Source organism: Gymnogyps californianus, chromosome 10 (genome assembly GCF_018139145.2).
Source record: "Gymnogyps californianus isolate 813 chromosome 10, ASM1813914v2, whole genome shotgun sequence".
Taxonomy (NCBI): domain Eukaryota; kingdom Metazoa; phylum Chordata; class Aves; order Accipitriformes; family Cathartidae; genus Gymnogyps; species Gymnogyps californianus.
Window position 1 is genome coordinate 9346464 of NC_059480.1, and position 19776 is coordinate 9366239.

A 19776-nucleotide genomic window follows, 5' to 3' on the forward strand; every position below is an offset into this window, starting at 1 on the left:
ATAATTTAAAAAATTATTTTAAAAATATAATTCATAATTCAAATTTTTAACAACAAAATTAATGCAATGATCATTTAAATAAAAAAGGTAGAACCTTTGATGTTAAGCTAGCTTAAAGTAATATTTTTGGTATTTATTTGTGTGTTGGGGATAAACATTCATCATATGAGTGTCAACACTTTTCAAAGTTTAAATAGCTATGGGGATTAGATTGCCATTTTAATTAGTCATCTATTGTCCATCATAGTAAATGAATGGAATAAAGATAGTTGGCAGCAGGCAGCTTGGGATTAACTAGTGCTTCTGCTCAGATGTTTGCTTTCCTCCTTTCTGTGAACATCTTGCTATCTCTTAGCAATGGAAGAGGAAGCAACCTGGGATTGGGTTGTCATCTGGAACGTACTAGAATGCCTAGATTGTCTTTCCTTTTTGTTGTACTGAATTTAGGATTTCTGTTTCTTTGAGTTAAAGTTAATCTTTTTATGTAACTAGGAAATTATGGATCGGATCTACAAAAATGTCATGAATAAAGTGAATGAAATGACTAGTTTCCAGCGGAATCTATTTATATTGGCCTACAACTACAAAATGGAACAGATTTCCAAAGGTTACACTACCCCGCTCTGTGATAGGTAATTTTAGTTTTATTTTTAATGGCACCAAAAAAATGCTTATCAAAGTCTTACCACATGAGTACCACCTGATTTTTTTTTTTTTGTGCTTTTCTTTGTTTTAATGTTGACACTTTGAACATGAACAAGTCTGTAATTAAGTGTAAATGGAAACAACAAATCAGTAGTTTGTGTGAAGGTTTTCAATATTTACTGATACAATTTAAGTGAGTGTTATTTAACTTGAAACTGATTGGAGATTTATTTTCATTGCATTATTTTCATCAGAACTTTAATAATGGATTTATACAATTCTTGGGTAAGATGGGAAGTCTGTTCCTATAGATAATTGTAGACTTCACATTTTCACAGAAGTGAATCACAGAATATCTCAAGTTGGAAGGAACCCATAAGGATCATCGAGTCAACTCCCAACTTTAGTGAGACTAAAGGAAAATATAATTGCAAAATTTTTATACAGCTTATTAAAATGATTTTTGAGGAGAAAGTCACAGTACTGTCTTACTAAATCTACATTCTCAAAACGTTTAACCCATCTTCAAATTAGAATGTGGAAACAAGCTCAGAAATTGGTGCCTGTGTTTTTGAAAACTTAAATGTGCTCCTTCAAAGTTGTCCTTGAGTGCCATAAAAGTTTATTTGAAGATGGTGGAAACTTTCAGTTCAGATACAAAATTAGGTACTCTCTTGTTTTGTTTCTAAGCAACAAATATATACTCTTATCTTTGCATTTTAGCCTTATTTTCCGGAAAGTACGAATGCTGCTAGGTGGAAAAATTCGCATCCTGCTTTGTGGAGGAGCTCCACTCTCTGCAGCAACTCAGCGGTTTATGAACATTTGTTTCTGTTGCCCTGTAGGACAGGGGTATGGACTAACTGAATCAGCTGGAGCTGGAACAATCACGGAAGGTTGGTGTTGGTGCATCCAGCTGAGTGCTGTGATCTGTGCTGAGTGCTCTGCACGTATCATCTTTGACAGTCTATTCATTTGGTGTATGCCACCAAACATAATTGGTGAATCCTGGGAATTACTTGTAATCATAAATGTATAAAACAGTAGGAGTACTAATTTTGACACATTGCGCTAAAGCTGGTGACCTACATATAAAATGAATCTTCTCATTTGTGATAGGGAAACCTGTAATAGTGTGAATGGGATCTTGGCATTATTGCACTTACCACTTGAACTGAATAAATCATATCTAATTTTGGTGAGTATATTGAGAAGTTAGGAAAATAAAAAATGGAATGCAAAAGCCTGCACCAGATTTTAATTTCATATAACAGAACTTAATGGTTTTAGTTGCCTTTTAGTCCTGAAATTTCACTCATATTGGCAGAAGCAGTCAGAGCTGCTATTTTTTGGCAATGATGTGATCTACTTAGGAATCATATGAGGAGTATCTAAGGTTCATTGCTAGATTATGCTGGATTGTAGAACATGTATTATGTTCCTTGGTGACCCACACACTGCTGTGATGTGGTTTTTATTCCAAGAGGTCTTTGGGAATGGCTTCTTCAGTAGGTTGGGAAAAAAAAAAAAAAGTGGAGCTGTAATACAAATGATGTATTCTCCAGTGATGCTCTTTTGGGAAGGTGCCCAGATGCAGAAGTGTTTGGGATTGAGACTTCAGGAAAGTGAATCAAAATGTAGAATTCCTGAATCATTGTGAAATATTGCTACTTATTTCAGAGTCCAGCAAACACTATTTAAAGTTGTTGTGCCGCTTCTGAAGTGTGATCCACATGGCCAGCTTACTATCAAAGTTGTGTTGGTATGACTGGAGGTACCTGTAAATACAGCCATCTATTCTCTTTGCAGGATAAGGATTTTATCTGCATTACCTTGATAGATCCATTGGTTTTCTTGGAAGTTCTGTTCTATGAATTAAATTTCAGAAATAAATAGCAGTTAATTTTCACTAAATAAGATGCATGACAACGAAGATTTTTCTAATCAGTTTTTGTAAAATTTTTTTCTGAAAAATGCTCTTTTTTAAATTCTAGTTTGGGACTACACTACAGGGAGAGTGGGAGCACCTTTGGTCTGTTGTGAAATCAAGTTAATGAACTGGGAAGAAGGTGAGAATTTCTGTATGTTATTACATTATAGTGTGTTTGTAAGAACTTTATATAGCTGTTTTTCTATTGGGCTTTGCTCAGTAGTAGTAATTAGAAGATGACTTCTTGGCTTTTTAAATTTTAAATGCTACTTTTACCTATAAAAGTTTGATCTTGGGGGAGAAAAAAGGTAAAATAAATTTCTCAGTGGTTTTTAAACTTACAAATATCTAGACAGAAGCTATTAATGCGAGTGGAGTTTTGACTAGGTTGTATTATGACTCTCTTTGGCTATACGATTTCTTCTATTCCAGTCACTATAATTGCATATGCATATTGTGTAAATGTATACAGCATTGTACCTCTTTCTGATTTAGATCCATATTCTTGCAGGACAGGGTGCAGGTCTTGTATGTTGTGTCTTAGAGGTGCTAGATTCAGGAGACTTCAACTGAAGTACATGCATGATACCTTCTGTTGCCATTAAGAAATTATTTTAAAATAGTCTTCATTAATAAAATCATTTAAAAATTGGCATATGGAATGGAAGCTTAATGGATGCTATATAAAAATATATTTAATGAAGTTTGAAATGTATTTAGATGATTTCCTTTCACTGTAGGCTTTTATGTATTGTAGAGTAGAAATACATAATACGTAAGAGTGTTCTGGGCTAATGTGAAACCTTACAGTTTTTTTCTTTCCTAAAATACAAGGTGAAATTTATCTTATCTTTTTTTTTTTTTTTTTTTTATTCGAGCCTGTATGAAACTGATAGAGCATGTGAGTCCTGGCAGAAAGATTGCATAGAGATGGCATTTGCCCTCTGCATGTGTGTGAATTTCACTGTCTGTAAACACACATGTTAAATAGCTCTCTTATATGCTGAAAAGAATTGGAACTACCTCTTCTCTTGCTGAACTATTTGGGCAAGTGGTAACTTCGGCTAAGGACTTACTAAAGTGTTTAGTTCTATATTTAAATAGTAAAAATAATAGGAATTCTTGCTTTGGACTATATTTTAATTCTTGTTAACGTAATAAAAAAATGTACTTTTAGGTGGATATTACAACACTGATAAGCCATATCCTAGAGGTGAGATTCTTATCGGAGGGCAAAATGTGACTGTGGGCTACTACAAAAATGAAGTACGAACCAAAAAAGATTTCAGTGTTGATGAGAATGGGCAGAGGTGGCTCCATACTGGAGACATTGGAGAGTTTCATCAAGATGGATGTCTAAAAATTATTGGTGAGTTAATAAATGCAGGTAAACATATATATACACATTTTTCAGGGCTGCTAAATACTGTAATTAACCAAAAAAAATCTCCATATCTTGGCATGCCACCTAAAGCGCTACCATGTATCCCAGGGAAATTCTGATATGTTAATGTAAACTTGATTGTGTGTTTTACAAGTTGATTTTTAAAACAATTGCTTCCTTTTAAAACAGTCTTAACATTGACTCCACTCTGTTAGTGAGACTGGGTAGTAATTAGAGAGTTAAATATAGGCTAATTGAGCTAGATAAGCTGCTTTAGATTTTATAATTTGTAAGTGTGGAATTTGATTCAGTGAAAGGGCTCTTTTGGTAATATGTGCTCAGGAATTAAATAAGCCTTTTTTTAATCTTGCCATTCTTTATACTAAGAATATCTCTTTATCATAAAGGAACTGGGGGAAAAATATGCTAAGGTAAAGGTGTTATACATAAGCCTGTGATAGGCTCATAATTCTGACACCTGTAGGCACAAAAATAGGTGCCCTATAAACTACCAGGTGTCTCTCTTGAAGTCAGTGGGTGATTCAGGGTGCTCTTTAATCCTGAAAATTAAGCTTATTTGGTTTATTATATGAGAAGAATCTTAGGTCCCATTGCAGCTGCCTTGCACTGGTCAAACAGGTCAGACAGCTACAAAACTACCTTGCCTGGTTGCACAAAGCAGCATGAAGGTATATAGTGAAGGAAAGGTACTCCTGGCTGCCATCACAGCTAAGTGGGTAAGGCCCTGTAGTCACCTTTGCCGCATTTGGGCTATGTACAATAAGCTCAAGTAATTTGGGCTTAATTTTTGGTTCCTATTGTTGTATTTCAAATAACAGATGGACAGTTGCTCTTTAAATATGGATTTAGCCTGGGAATAAATAACAAAATGTCACCAAATGCTGCATTTCCTGCCTTAAGCATCTGGACCAGACAGCACAAAATGTGTGCTTCTAGCTAAAGCTTCTAGCTAAACACTGGCTTTTGCATAATCCTAGTTGTCTTCAATTCGCATGCCAGTGCAGTTATATAGGAGATGCTGTTCTAAAGGCAGAAAATGCATGAGATTGAAATGTGTCTCATGTTTAAGTGAGGGACAGATTGATAAAATGCGACGTCTGGAAACCTGATACTAAATGTTTCTGATACGTTCACCAAACATGAGTCAGCTTACCTTTTGGCTTTTACAGATACATTTCAGAAAAGTATAAAATCAATGTCTAAAGTTTTGTGTTCTGTAATTAACGCTTAATTCCTTTTTTCCTCAATAGATCGTAAAAAAGATCTTGTAAAACTCCAGGCAGGAGAATATGTTTCTCTTGGCAAAGTAGAAGCAGCTCTAAAGAATGTTCCACTGGTAGATAATATTTGTGCGTATGCAAGCAGGTAAGAGGCAGCTGATCCTTTGTTATTGCTGTATTCTTTGTTCTACTGAAGCCGTAAGCAAAATTTTTTGCCACTCAACGTGTGGAGTTTTTTAAACCAGTTGAAAAAGGATTTTACTTACAATACAATGGAATAACTTTCTCTATCAAAACCAAAACATCTGAAATGTATGTTTTTATTTTTCCATTCCCATTTTTTCCATCATCTGTTGGAAAATGCCAAGAATGAGTCTGTCTCATTCCCTTTTTCCCAATCTGAAAAGCAGTTAAGCTCTGACTGCATTCATAACAGACATCACTCAAGCACTTTAGAGATTTTTACCTACAGAAACCCTAGGACACCTTGTTCCTTGCTGTATTTAGCTGTGATCTGTTCTTCAGAGGAAGTACTGTTGTACTTCAGAGGAAGGCGAGGGGAAAAAAACACCAACAGCCCAGAAGCTGGCTTGCGCATTAAAAATACTTTAATCCCTGCAGCACACTAGCAGAAGCCTTGAAGCTTGAGAGAAAACACTCTGTAAATACTATGCAAACGCACAATAAATTATGATCAAATGTCCTTTCTATTTGCTTTCTACATGTACTACTGAATTAGGCACATAAGGGCTCAAACATGTCTTAAGTTTCTATTTCTAGAATTTCCTACCTGTGCATAATATAGACTTACATGTATAAATATACTTCAGGTGGTCTTTTTTTCATGTTGTCATTTTGATGTTTGGAAAGTCATTTTGGAGCTTCTGAATGATCAGAAATATTCTGATTTCTAGTATGGCCAAAAAAGCCCCACTTGATAACTTTGAAAGAGGCCAGGACAAGCATACCAGAGAATTGCTCAGTGGTAACAAATAGAAAATTAACTTTTGGGTTGTTCACCTGGTTCTCTGTGGTATTTTTTTTTTTGTGTGTGTTAATTAATGGTAGTCATCCTGTAACTTCAGTTTTGACAGTTTCGGATCAATAGGCTAACAGGCATTGAGCATGCCACTGCTGAGAAAAATTCCATTATATTAAGCTTTATTTGTGGTTTTGACCTGTTGGGTGAGTCTCATGTTTACTTGCTTTGACTGCATGAGGTTATGTGCCTGTTCTGAGCACCCTCTGTAGTCTATGGAGAAAGAGGTTCCTACAGATGGCGATTTCTACTGTTCTAGGATTGAAGTTCCCTATTGGAATTGTACTATCAAATTTTGTGTTTATTTTGCCAGGTCAACATAACATTGGAGGCTAAACTGCACTTGTCAGAGAGGCACTTGACTCTGATAGTCTGTGTCTTGTCTATTACTTAAAAATAGGAAAACCTATGAGCAATTTTTAAAGGTAACTTACAAACAGAGTCCAAGTACGCTTCAGATTGGTTTTTCTGCTGCTGCTGTATTTCTTAATACTTTCATGTGTGTAATTTGGCGTAAGTAGCCATGTAATACAGATTCTCTGAATGATTGTCCATATGCACATTTCATTGTGGGTATATACTCACCTCAGCAGTGTGAGCTCGGAGACTTTTTGTTAGCAGTGCCTATGACCTCTCTCATATCCTGTCTCTCCTTATACTTTGCCTGGGTGATCTCGTATGCAAGAGGAGTCCTTCATTTGTAGCTGTTCTGTCTCCCACATGCAAAAGGACAAGGAGGGCAGACTTTTACAAATGGGTTAAATCTGTGATTTGACCTTAGATTTTTGGAGTGCAAAGCTCCCCTGAACATGGTAGCAGGGAATCAAAAGTGTTTGCACGATATCGGTGCTTCAAAAGCTATATTAATTGATGACTTCAGACAAAATACTCAGTGAGATAAGGAATAAAATGTTTGCTGAAAGGAATCATGATTAGAGCTCCTTCAGAGGAGACTCCTATAGCTTTATCAGCACTTCACACATCCAAGATGCATTCAGCGGGTCTCAAGCATCATGTCAGGAAAATGAGTAGCTACCTGAGGAATGAGCAAACATGGCAGAAAAACCAAGGGAGTTCTCAGCAGGAAGCTCAAGGAGAACTGATAAGGACCACACTTTACAGAATAGAAATGGTGATACGAACATGTAGTGCCACTGTATATGTCTCTTACCATAGGTCTGAGGGCCGTACTTGGGTAGGATCTCAAGCACAGCAAGGGAATGAGGATGCCTAATGTGGGAGAGACGTTTTGGCAAAATCTCTTAGCATGGAGGAGATGACTAAGGAGGTCCTGAGGACCAAATTCTGAAAACTTCTTCCTTCATGCTGTTGTTACGACCTCCAAGACTGAAGAAGCTAGTAAATTCAAAAGATCTCCAGCAGGAACAGTAGTGGAGAGGGAAGTAGCTGCTTCAGAGAGGATATGTAGTCTTCAGGATACTTTTCAAGACAAACAGTGCTTTAGCATTTGAACTGCAACAAGTGAAGATTTAACTTAGTGGTACAGAATGAAAAGCTACATGTTCCAGGAGCTGTGAGCTCCAAGGTGCTCTTTCCAGGAAAAAGCATAGTTGGATGAACCCATTTGTCCAGAAGAAGTATGCTTCTGCTCAAGAGGCTGAATTTTAGATGAACCGAAAGTTAGAGGCTTCTGATGACAGTTGGCTGATTCCAAGCCAGCTGATTACTTCTATATGCTGTTTATCCCTGGAGACACTGGTGATACTGCTGGACATGACCTTAAGCATGTCAAAAGACTACAGGAACCAGGGATGAAAGTGCCAGAGTTCTTTGTGTTCTGGATGCCTTCGTACATAATACATACACAATACAGAGTAGACCCTAGATGAAGTTACAAGGGTTCAGTACAGAGTATAGCATGGGGAGGGGGGAGGGAATCGGAGAGAGGCAAAGACAGAAGGTGAGATGCAAGCAGTAAGTGATACTGAGGCTGATCTGAAGTCTTTCTGTAAGTACATTCTTAGTAACAGAAAAGTGAGGATGGTTTCGAGCCAGCCAACAGGCAAATCTTGTCAACAGATGATGCCAGCGAAGCCTTTATTTGTAATGGACTTTTGTGCAGTCTTCGCAGCTGCTGTCAGATGCCCATTATAATGCATACCAGTAACAAAGGAGAAAATTGCAATGTACAGTAACCAAAAGGGTATTTAGAGTTAGTATTTTTAAATTATCTTGGAGACCTTAAAGGATAAGCTGAAGTAATCTCCATACCGGGGTTAAGGTTCTGTATTTTGTAGTAATGATCTGTCTGGTGAAAGAGAGAGTTGAAAAGATGTAATAAATCTGTAGATGGTTAAGGTGGGACAGGACCGAAGGTACAGTGGAGGACAGGATTAGAATTCAGAGCAAGCTTGACTAGATGGAGATTTGCTTGAAAACAGCGGTCAGTTTAAAGAGGGGAAATGTAAATTATACTTACACCTAAATAAACTGCAAAAATACAGGATGAGGACCACCAGCTGGTAGCAGTTCTGTAGGAGCTGACATGAGTCAACAAGTGCCATGCTGTTATAAGAAGGTAAATAATATGGCATAATCAGATGTATAGGCTGCAAGATGCACGGTGATCTTTTTGCTCTGCCAAGCATTGAAGGGTCTGAGTTCCACATGCAACACTTCAGAAAAGGTGGACCTCTTGAAAAGAGTCCAGGAGAAAAATGGGAACGTCTGGGCAGAGATCTGTGATGCATGACGTAGGAGGAAAGGGCATTGCTTAAATTCCTAAAGAAACTTAAGAAAGGAAGGAAGACTAGAAAGGTGAGAAGGAAAAAAAAAAAAGTAACAGTCTGTGAACGAATAAATGGCTTCTGTGGAAAGGAGAGGAACATCTGACTATTGGCTGTATGAAAATACGACTGATGTAAACTGCAGAGAGGAAGAGTCAGAAAGCCATCAGGAACAGCTTACCAGTGCTAAGAATAATGAAGCATTGGCATTAGCGTTTGTCTGATGTTTAAGAACAGGTTAGACAAACATCTGTTAGCTGTAGCTGACCTTGCTTCAAGGCAGGTGAATGAATTAGATGATCTTCTGAGATTGCTTTCAGCACTCTGATTCTGTGATCTGCTTTGTTAGAATGTGTAGAGTTGCTACGTGAGGTTCTGTTTACATTTTCTCTAAACTTTACACCATCTGAAAAATCTTCAATAACTGTTTCAGGGGGAGTTGTGCTTCAGTGTTGTCCAAAGACTTTGAGATCACAGCTTCGTGTGTTCTAGACATATCAGGAGCAGACAAAGATTGCCAACAGTAGAGTGAGCGTATGGACAATCACTTGAAAGAGAAAGAGAAGTCACTTCCCTTACAGAAGCAGGCGTTCTTTGAGATGTGTTGTGCATATGCTCATTCCACAACCTGCTCTCCAACCCCTCTTCACTGCAGTCCTCTACTCCTCTACAGTAACTGGATTCTGCAGTTGAGAGGAAACTGAGGTAGGGAAGCCGCACACCAGTCTTCATACCGGGATGCAAAACATGAGGAGAGGCAGGGCGCATTGACATCGTATGGGTACTGCTTCCCCAAAGCTTTGAGCATGAGACACAGTGGAATATGCATATGGACAGCACACCTTGAAGCAATCCAGTTGCTGTAAGGTAAGTAGCTTCTCTTTCTACTTATTTTTAAGCAGGCAAAGGTAATTTGTATACTACTACAGAAAGATTATCAGGTGAACAAAAGCCAACTGTTAAGAGCAATATCTCTGTATGAAGTGCAGACGCCCCAACTCGAAATGTTATTTTTGAAGACTTGTTAACTTTACAAAATTCATACTAAAGTACATTATACTTCTCAGTTTCCATTCTTATGTCATTGGATTTGTTGTGCCAAATCAAAAGGAGCTCATAGAACTAGCTCGAAAGAAAGGATTTAAAGGAACCTGGGAAGAGATCTGTAACAGTCCTGAGATGGAAAAAGAGGTACTGAAGGTGCTAGCTGAGGCTGCAATGGCAGGTGAGTAGCTGGGTAGATAGTATTAACCTTGTGAACTATAATGTCGGTGAAACAGATAAGCATAGGCCCTAAAAATATTTCCTCGAACGTGTATATTTCATAGAACACATATGAAGGGAAATTTTAATACAAAAAACCCAACAACAAAACATGAGTTGGGTCAGTCATTTTGGTTCATATAACTTTTTTTTTTTACCATGGCAATAGCTGAGGAAAAAATATAAAAACAGGGCAAACTTAACAAGCTCGGTTCAGTTCCCTATATATATATATGTGTGTGTGTGTGTGTCTATCTGATGCTCTCTAAGATGTCCTGTAGTATCTTTTTGGCCTTAGCTGCTGATCCAAAAGAATGGGTCATCTGTAGATCCACGGTATGTGTGTTTGGGTATCATACAGTCTCACATGCTACATACCTATGCATAGTTGAAATAAGCCCATGGTGACAGGGGCTCTCCTAGCTTCCAATGACTTGCATCTGAGGGATTTCCTAAACTGAAAGCAGTGTCTTTGTAGTTAATAATTTTCAGTAGACTTTTCTTCCTTTTTAAAGTTACGTAAATATTCTGTATCGGTATCCATACTATCTTGTGGCGGAGTTGCACAGCTCAGCTGTGTTCATGTGAAGAAATGCCTCTTGTTTGTTTTAACCCTGCCCTCTGCTAGTTCAATTCGGTTCTGCCGAGCTCTTGTATGGGAAGAGGCAGTGAACAGTCACAATGGCCGTCATGGGTTTTTGCAGTGTCTATTATACTTCCCTCTTAGCTGTATCTTTTTCGCGCTAATTGGCCTTAGTCTGTTTAGCTGTTCTGGTGCAGAATTAAGCAGTGGCACAGTGATATTTTGTTTGTTCTTTCATAATAATTTCTGCCTTGTTTTTGCTTTTGACCATTACTAAGCACTGAGCTTTTCTCATAAAGCTGTCAGTTATGACCATAGAATATTTTTTAAATGGTCATTGTGGATGTTAAATTTGTTTTTCGTAGGCATTCTTATGCACTTTTCTGCAATGAATGTTTTCTGCTGTCTGTTTTGCAATCGCTCAGTATCATGATGTCCTTCTGCACCTCTTTGCAATTTGTCCTCATCTTGTCTACCCTGTATGACTTTACACTTCCAACAATCTTTGTCTTGTTAATCTTCATCTCTTCTCCATATTACTTGTGAATGTATTAAACTCTGATTAGTATATTTGCAGACTTCTGTTACAGGCGCATACTGTTACGATGAGTTCAGTCTCAATACTGCAGCAGACTTTTTTTTCCCTTGCCCCATATCTCTAGTCCATTTGTCTTCACTGCATGGGGCGTATGGGCAAAGTCATTCTAAGAAGCTGCTGTGATGGAGAGCATGTACAAAGTCGCTTTCCTTCTCGTTTTTGTGCAGCACTAACTATTCTAAAGAGAATTAAATATGTTGTTAAAATTGATGAAACAGAATATTTGATTTAATACTGAGGCAGTTTTACACATTTTGATGGGTTTTTTAATATTTTTGTTTTTTACTTTGGTATCATAGGCTTTGCTTTTAAAGTAAAATTATGATTTTTAGTGCTAAATTGCAAAAAAAATCCAAACCCAGTGATTTAATGTCAAGGGGAGTAAAAGGTACAGGAAAATCTAGAAGTGGCAGGCTGCACCAGATAATTATACATTTGTGGATTGTTTGTTTTTTATTTAACCTGAAAGTAGATTTTTTTAATATTACCCATCTGTTGATTACTTTTCTTAGTTGTTTTTCTTCTCTTATGTCTGAAGCCATAGCAGAAGCTCTTGCAAATGATACAGTGTTTTGTGCTGACGGTATAACATGCAGAGCACTGTTCTGTTTCAGTAAGGGGAACAGCTACCGTATGAACTTACCTTTCTTGAACGATTTAGGACTATCAGGAAAAAACACAACCCCCCCCGTTTTTTCAAGTTTAAGTAGTATGGATTTTAAGACTTTATCTCCAGAAGATGAGTATCGTAACACTGATACAACAGTGTATATTTTGAGGATATCACTTCCATGCACTGAGGCTTTTCTGAAGTCAGGGAGCAGCACAGATACCCAAACAGCTGGGGTTTATTGCAGTATTTCTGGGGAGACTGGAGAACAGTTACTAGTGGATCCTGTCACTCTGCTTGTGACCACACGGGTTTTCAAAGCTAACGTGGGGGGTTTGAGGAGCACTTCTTCATTTATGTCACATGCTTTTCTGTGTGAGAATACAGTTCCTCCTTTTGTGCTTAATTGTAGAAAAATCGTTACATTTACATTTTGTATTAAAAATGTTTATTTTTACAGCTAATCTGGAGAAGTTTGAAATACCAGTAAAAATTCGTTTGAGCCCTGATCCTTGGACCCCTGAGACTGGTCTAGTGACAGATGCGTTCAAACTAAAACGCAAAGAGCTTACGGCATACTATCAAATGGACATTGATCGAATGTATGGAAAAAATGTAAAATAATTCTTTTTTCTGCACCACTTTGCTACAATGAGCTCGGATCAAATAGGAAATACTTGAATTGCCTGTCTCAACACTTGAGATCAACACACAACACCACCATTCCTCATTTGCAGCCTAAACTGTTATTTCTGATAACGTCACCATGATGACTGGCAAGTTTAGTAAAATGTTATGGCAGCAAACTTGTGTCTGTCTCCTTTTTTCCAGTTTTCTCTGCTACCTTGTCAGTCTGTGGATTTTCCTGAGTCTTTTTGGGAAACCATGATTCTGAAGCCTCAAGTTTTTAAACATTTATAAATCCTGTATAATGTTTTATTTGTATCTTTAAAATTCGGATGTATATAGAGAGAACTTGGCTATATAAGAAATGGTTATACTGGGGGCCTTTTTTTACCTAATTATTTAAAGATAAGAAGGTATTGATGTTGTGACATTATCTACATTGAAAATGCTTGTAACGAGATCATTGGTGAACAGAGGACCAGGTTATTTGCTGCTGTGCTATTGTTCTGTGTAAATCTGAGGGAGAAAATGTTTGACATTCCAGCTTGTGTAATAGACCTTTGGTTTGTGCCTAATGGTTACTTTTATTTTTTATCTGAAAATGAAAAGATGGTCATGGCACAGCTCTGCATAAAGGCAGGTACTCTTGCAGGTGTTAGTTAAAGCTTGTTTAATACAAAAGATGCTATTAACACAGCAGAAGTTAAACCTACGAATAATCTCTCAAATACAGAAACTCCTTTTTTAAATAGCTCATGACCATTTCATCCAGTAGTTGAATTGTGTAGAGCTAATAAGAACTCTCAGCGTTAATTTCACTTAACACTTTGTAAGTTTGACAGTTTTTAGCAGGGGGACTGTAACAACTTCTGGCTTTTGTCATTAGGTTTGGATATTACACTGGGTTTGCTCTTCCGTTGTTTGTGAAAGTCTGGCAAGACCCCTGTTCTGCCCTAGCTGCAACCCAGATCTTACTGGGGGGATTTTTAAAGTCATAATGACAGTTATGTTCTCAGCTCACACAGTGCCTAGCTGCCCTTTCTGCCATTAAAAATCTCCCTTTAATTCTGTGTTCTTTTGTTTAGCATTTTTTGTTTTAAAAACAGATATTCGAAGTATTTGTCAGCCAGAGTTATTTATGTTGCTTGGTTTGTTACGCCCAATTCTTACTTTGGGAAGGAGTCTCAGTTTCTGTTTTACTATAGATATGTGAATATTGTTTGAAGAACTATGGGGGATATTTTCTTCTTCAGTGAGAGTGTTTAGATTTGTTTCAGATGTGAATTTTGTTTTCAGAATATTTCTAGACAGAATGTTTTAATCAGGGTTACATGAGAATGTGAAAAGGCATACTTCAGTCAACTTTGTGATGGAGCAAATATTAAAATGGCTTTAACTTGGAGATTATTCTCTCGTGTATCATTTACTTGTACTAAAAATCAAGGTCTTGATGCTCGCTTAGGACCCTACTATGGTAGCATATAGCAATTCTGAATGGCAGAAGCTTTGCTTGGGGGAGGGAGTTCCTGCTGTTAGCATTTGTGATGTGGGAGTTTTGGGAGATGTTTGATATGCAAATTCTCATTTTAAAAAAATCTGAAATATTATTTAAATTAATACTTTCCATTGATTATGGAAAGCAGTTTCATAGGAGTTGAGAGTTATCAAGTACTTTAGTTTTGATGAAACGATGAGAAGATTTGTGCTGTATTTTGTTACATTACCATCTCTCCCACTATTCATGTTTTTCCCCTGCTGCTGTCTATGAAAAACTGTTACCATTTATTGAATTTTGGTGTAACTAGTCAAATGGAAATATAAGCAACAAAAAGAAATCAGAACCGCATTTATGAGATTAATGCCTTCAGATATCTAGATCGTAAATTAAAACCTTCTGGCAAATAGCGATAAGACTAATGGTGGAAAATGACTGAAGAATCCAAATGTGGAAATTGCCAAGTCTGTAGGGAAGTGTCACACCATATATTAGACATTACTAATACTTAAATAGGTATCTGTGCTCCATCCACAGGTTCTTAAATAGTTTGCAGTAGGCGCAGGATGTACATTGTTCAAACATTTTTTGTGATTCTTAGTGAAAATTAATAAATTGCTGAAGTACTATGTATATCACTTGGTGCATTGTGCAGCAGGTTTAAGAAAATAAATCTGCTTTTGGTTAATTCAGAAGAAATCTGAAGTTAGTATTTTATTCTGCTAAGGATTTAAATCCACTTTTGGATAAATTGTATAAATGAAACTTTTAAAATGGTTTGGAAATAGTAGTTTTAATTTTTCTTCTAATCCAGTCACAGGATGGGGTTGCAGTCTAACTGCATTTGATTTTATGGTTCAGGTTTTTTATGTTTAAAATGGATGTCAATATGTATTGTTCCTCCTTCTTTAGACATCAGATTCACTGTGGACATTTATTTCTTCTACAGAATGTGAAAATAAAGCAATTCATTAATTCTAGTCTCAGCATTGGCGATAGAAAGACTTTTAAAATATGTATTTAGGCTTAAAATATTTGTAATGAGTATGTTTTTTCTTTTGATTTATAACAAAAGACAAACTTTAATGCTGGTAGATTCTGAGTACTTCCATGTCCTGTTGAGGCCGCCTGTCCCGTGGGTGCCCACGCTTCTCATTAATTGAGCAGGGCTATAACGGGATGGTACCTCACAGTTGCTGTTCAGATGTAGGGCTTCCTTGCTCTGGCACTCGTAGACTGCCGTGCCTGGGAGATTCTTCTGGCTGCTAATCATGTTCTCACCCTATGCTCTTGCATTGCTGAGCAGAAAGACAACTTTAGGGGAGTTTGTTGAAACCCTGCGTAGGTGTGCTATGTGCCAGCCAGGAATTTACCTACTCTCTCTCCTTTTTTTTTTTTTCTTTTTTTCTTTTTCTTTTTCTTTTTTGGTGTCTTCCCATGCCCAGTGTAACAAGAACAACAAAAGTACCTGCTGGAATATGTTACGCATGTCCCAGAAGCTGCGGACAGCTGTAGAGTAAATTAGGAAAAGTGCGTGGCTGGAAGTAATGGTCTCCGTCACGTGGGGAATTTTGTAATGGAAAGAGCCGTAACTTTTAAACGGTCTTTCTGAGTTCAAACTAAGAGCAAGGGGCATATACCTCACCTGAGCGACCCCAAAATGGGGGGGATTTTTAACAAAGCTTTTGTAAATGTAAACTTCCCAGGACTCTTGAATCATTCCAAATTGTAACTACTTATTCTGTTGTGAAAATTTATGTATTTCATTATAAAAAATGACTGACCAAGAAATTCCAAGGATGCTGTGAATCTCCTTTAAATTCCCACAGTTCTTTAAAAATATTTCAGGACCTTAGGCTAAATTCAATCTATATGTCATAAGTGTTCTTTGCAGAGAGTAGTGTTTCTGGAGTAGGTTAGGAAATTAAAAAATTACATGTCAGAAAAGACCTTGCAAGTTTACTGATGCTGCTGTTACTGCAGTTTAGACACAAGCAGGACCATACCTCAATGGGAAGTTGTATTTTAGCAGTAAAATATTTTGCTGAAATGAAAGCGAAAACAATCTGCAACTGAAACTAAGAACGTAATGCATACCTACGTCATACTGGTTTTATAGATAGGATGCAGAGAAGGGTATGGAATTAAAACCGTACATTAAAAACGTCCTGTAAAGCTGATAAGTTTATGCAGAAATTGCTATAGGACAAAAGACTCCTTTGCAATAACCTTTATCCTGCTAAAACTCACAAGCTTTTATTCTGTACTAAAACTACATTTAGGCAATGCAGCATTTTTAATTTTTATTATTGTGATGTATTAACTACTTTGGACTTGCTATAAAATTGTGTACATCTGTTTCTTTACTGGTAAGAGGAACAATCTTCAACTTGCATACACCTTGGACCAGGCTGAAACATTAGTTGAATGACCAGTTGTATATTATTGTAATTGGTTATTTAATGTAAACTCATTTTCAGTGTGATCTTGGTTTGTTAACTATGAACTGCCTGAACATTGTATATCCTAATTGAGTTATATTGTATGAATTATTTATTTGTAATTGGATATCATGTTTCAAAAATAAAATTAATTTCACAAATGAGGCCCCATATGTCCAGTTTTTTAAGTGGCATTTCATTTTTATCTATCTGAGCCTAGATAATTTATGCGTGTAAATTAGTACATTTAAATCACGTTAGTTGAGTATGTGGCTATTTAAGAAGGGCAGTGGGTTAGGATAGTTCAAAATGTTGCATTGCCGGGGAAACCTGTTTGATGGTGGGCATGTCCTTTTGTTTTGCTCCCTGCCTCACGTTGCTGGTAACCTTTTGCAAAAGGCTCCATCCCTGCATTGCTCGTGTTTGGTATCTTGACAGTTTTCTGTGTTCATAGCCATGTGCTTGTGCTTTGGAGGTGGTGAATATTCTGGTTGACTACTTGGCGATTTGTGCTGTACAGATATTGCTGATGTATTTTTCTGTATGTTAACATTGTTGGCAGTGAGTTTATGTATCTGGACGGGGTAGTAATCACCCTTATGGGCAAGGCTTGCTAATTCAGGAGTAGAAATGCTACCTGGTGTAGTGGGAATTTAGCCAACTCATGTCTTTTGAAACTATAATTTCAAGTCTTGTCAAATATTCCAAATAAATGCGATGGTTTCAGGATGAATGCAGGAACACTAGTTACCAAGTTAGCCTGGTTTTCCACTGCAGGGAAGTTACCATCTGCTTTGTCTATTTTATTTGCATATGATCTGCCATTTACCCTTTTTTGTTTAAGAGCACTGGCTGTGGTAATACCTTATGCAAAGCTGTAAGCTTCTGACATTTTTTTTTTTACTATCCAGGTGTACTAGGAGTTACATTTGGTGTTTAATTTTCCTTAAGTTTGTGGGCTGAAGGGTCAGATCCCAAAGAAATGTTAGATGCTTGCAATTGGACTTCTTAAGAGGTCTTGAGCACTTAAATTTCAGGTTTTGATTACAAGCTCACAAACCGTTGCTGGTAACCATCCAACCTGGAGGCATCTCAACAGATGCCTCTCTTTCTGCTTTTTTTTTGGGGCTGTCTTTCCAGGTTCCCCAGATGCCTAGGGTCGTAGTGCTGGCCTTCCCTGCTGCATAGCTGATCTTTATTTTTATCCCTTTAATCAGCCATGAGAAGGCTCCAGCTTCCTCCTGATTTTCAGTTATATTCAAAGTAGTTGTTTGTTTTCTTTCCTTCAAAAATACTCCTTTTTTTTTTTAAGACTGAAAACGTTTTATTTCCAATTCATTTAGGATAATATGACACACTTTAATTGATTTTTTTGTTGTTGTTGTTGCTGTTGTTTTTTTCCCCTTAGGCATCCACAGCTGCTAAAATGCCTTTGGGGGCTCTTTAATAAAATGAAGAGAAGTAAACAAGTTCTGAACTATTATAGTAGGTAATTTATTATAGCAACTAATTTCAGAAAGAATAAACATGTAACCATTTTAGGAGCCTTAGTTTTCAGAAAATACTATGTTAAGGAAGCCATTAGAGAGGCATAGGATCCAAAAAATAATAGATACAATAAAATTGCAAATAAAAACATTGAAGTCCTGAGTTGCTATTGTTGTCCACACCAGAAAAATCTAGGGGAGACAGCAGGGAAAGGGAGTGACTTGTAAAAAAAAAAAAAACAAAAAAAACCCAAAACAACCAAACAAAAAACTTCGCAATAATATTTTTGAAAATCTTTTAATATTTCTGTGTATATACAGTTTCTATCTTGGCAATAAAAGTTAAATGAAGAACAATGCCTGTGCTACACTTCTCCAGCTGTACCTGCTCTTACGTGCATCACGTGGTAACAGTTTAGAACTGGCCTTGCTCTGTCCTGAGCCGGGGCTGCGGCTGGGCGCCCTGGCCAGCCGGAACCAGGTGAGGCAGTCTGCCTGCCCTCCCATTTTAAAAGTTCTCTTGCAGGCGAGAGCAGATGAAAGGCGAACGGTGCGGAAAACTACCACCGTCTTTCCCTAGCAATCATACGTATAAAGTGGATTTGTCTGCACTCAGCAAGCCAGGGGAGAACAGATGATAGATAGGCCTTTTCTTTGTGCTGGGGAGCCAGTGGTAGAAATACTTCTTTTTTGGGATGAAAGGGTTGAGTGGTTTTCACCTGCCTTCTGAGGTGCCAGTGGAAATTGGGAAATTACTGAATGTTCCTGGGAGAGCGAGCTTTTGCACGTGGGTACCTGAAGCCAAACTTCTGGGCCAGAACTGATGCTGGTGGGCATGTGCGTGCCTGTGCCTGTCTGGGTGGGATCCAGCCGCTGTGGCTGGAGGGACAGGAGGTGCTGGTAGCTCGAATTTCAGACTATTTGGAAATGTTTTCTCTGCTGAAGCTACTGAGTATTAAAACAGACACCTGTAACTTTCAGCAAGTAGTGTCTGTAAGATTTGAATCCCAAATTTCATTATATATTGGTTTAAACCAAGCATTTAATTCCTGCTTTACGTGGAAACCACTGCTTAGCTTTAACTGCCTGTCTGCCTAACATAAAACCTTGCAGCCTTCGCAGAGGGCTGGGCATTGGACCACTCGTGTCTGCGTGTGGTCCTGGACGGGCATCCCCAACCTGCTGCCTGGTCCCCCGTATGAGATGGCTAGTAGAAAAGCAAACACTGTTGCCCTGTTGGGGTAGGTGGGTTATGTTTGCTGTGAACACGTGTGCCTGAGAAGAGTGGCGCAGCTGTCTATGATGAAATATTCTATGCATGTAATGTCAAAAAGATGCTTTATTTCAGACCTCAGGGTTATGCAGCATTGCCAAGTGCAAGAGCAGGAAAAAAGCCACGTGCTGCATTTTAATCCCCAGCCCCTGAATATCCATGTATTCTGATACGCCCTTTCCTACTTTATTACAAGTGTGTGTTTATTTTTTTTCTCTAAAACTGTAATGCTTCCTATTGGTGGCAGGGCTGGGGGTTTTTTGTAATTATTTCCAGATAATTGAGAGACAACTTTATGAACATTAATGGTTTTGATGGAAAAGTTCATATGACTTTCAATTGATATGCAATAACAGTAACTGTGTTTGGCAGCAGACCTGGTGGATAGTGTCCTTAATCCCTCTGAAATGGCA

General features: G+C 37.7%; 1 protein-coding gene across 1 annotated transcript in view; it reads left to right on the forward strand.

The window, feature by feature from the left end:
- The window catches only part of ACSL3 (acyl-CoA synthetase long chain family member 3), a 51780-nt gene extending 37711 nt beyond the window's left edge, over positions 1 to 14069 (forward strand). The window contains exons 10-16 of the mRNA XM_050902409.1: positions 493 to 632; positions 1369 to 1541; positions 2640 to 2714; positions 3753 to 3944; positions 5231 to 5345; positions 10054 to 10211; positions 12501 to 14069. Coding sequence (XP_050758366.1) covers positions 493 to 632; positions 1369 to 1541; positions 2640 to 2714; positions 3753 to 3944; positions 5231 to 5345; positions 10054 to 10211; positions 12501 to 12664 — 1017 coding nt within the window. The 3' untranslated portion in view covers positions 12665 to 14069. The remainder of the gene's footprint in view (positions 1 to 492; positions 633 to 1368; positions 1542 to 2639; positions 2715 to 3752; positions 3945 to 5230; positions 5346 to 10053; positions 10212 to 12500) is intronic.
- Positions 14070 to 19776: the final 5707 nt, after the last annotated feature.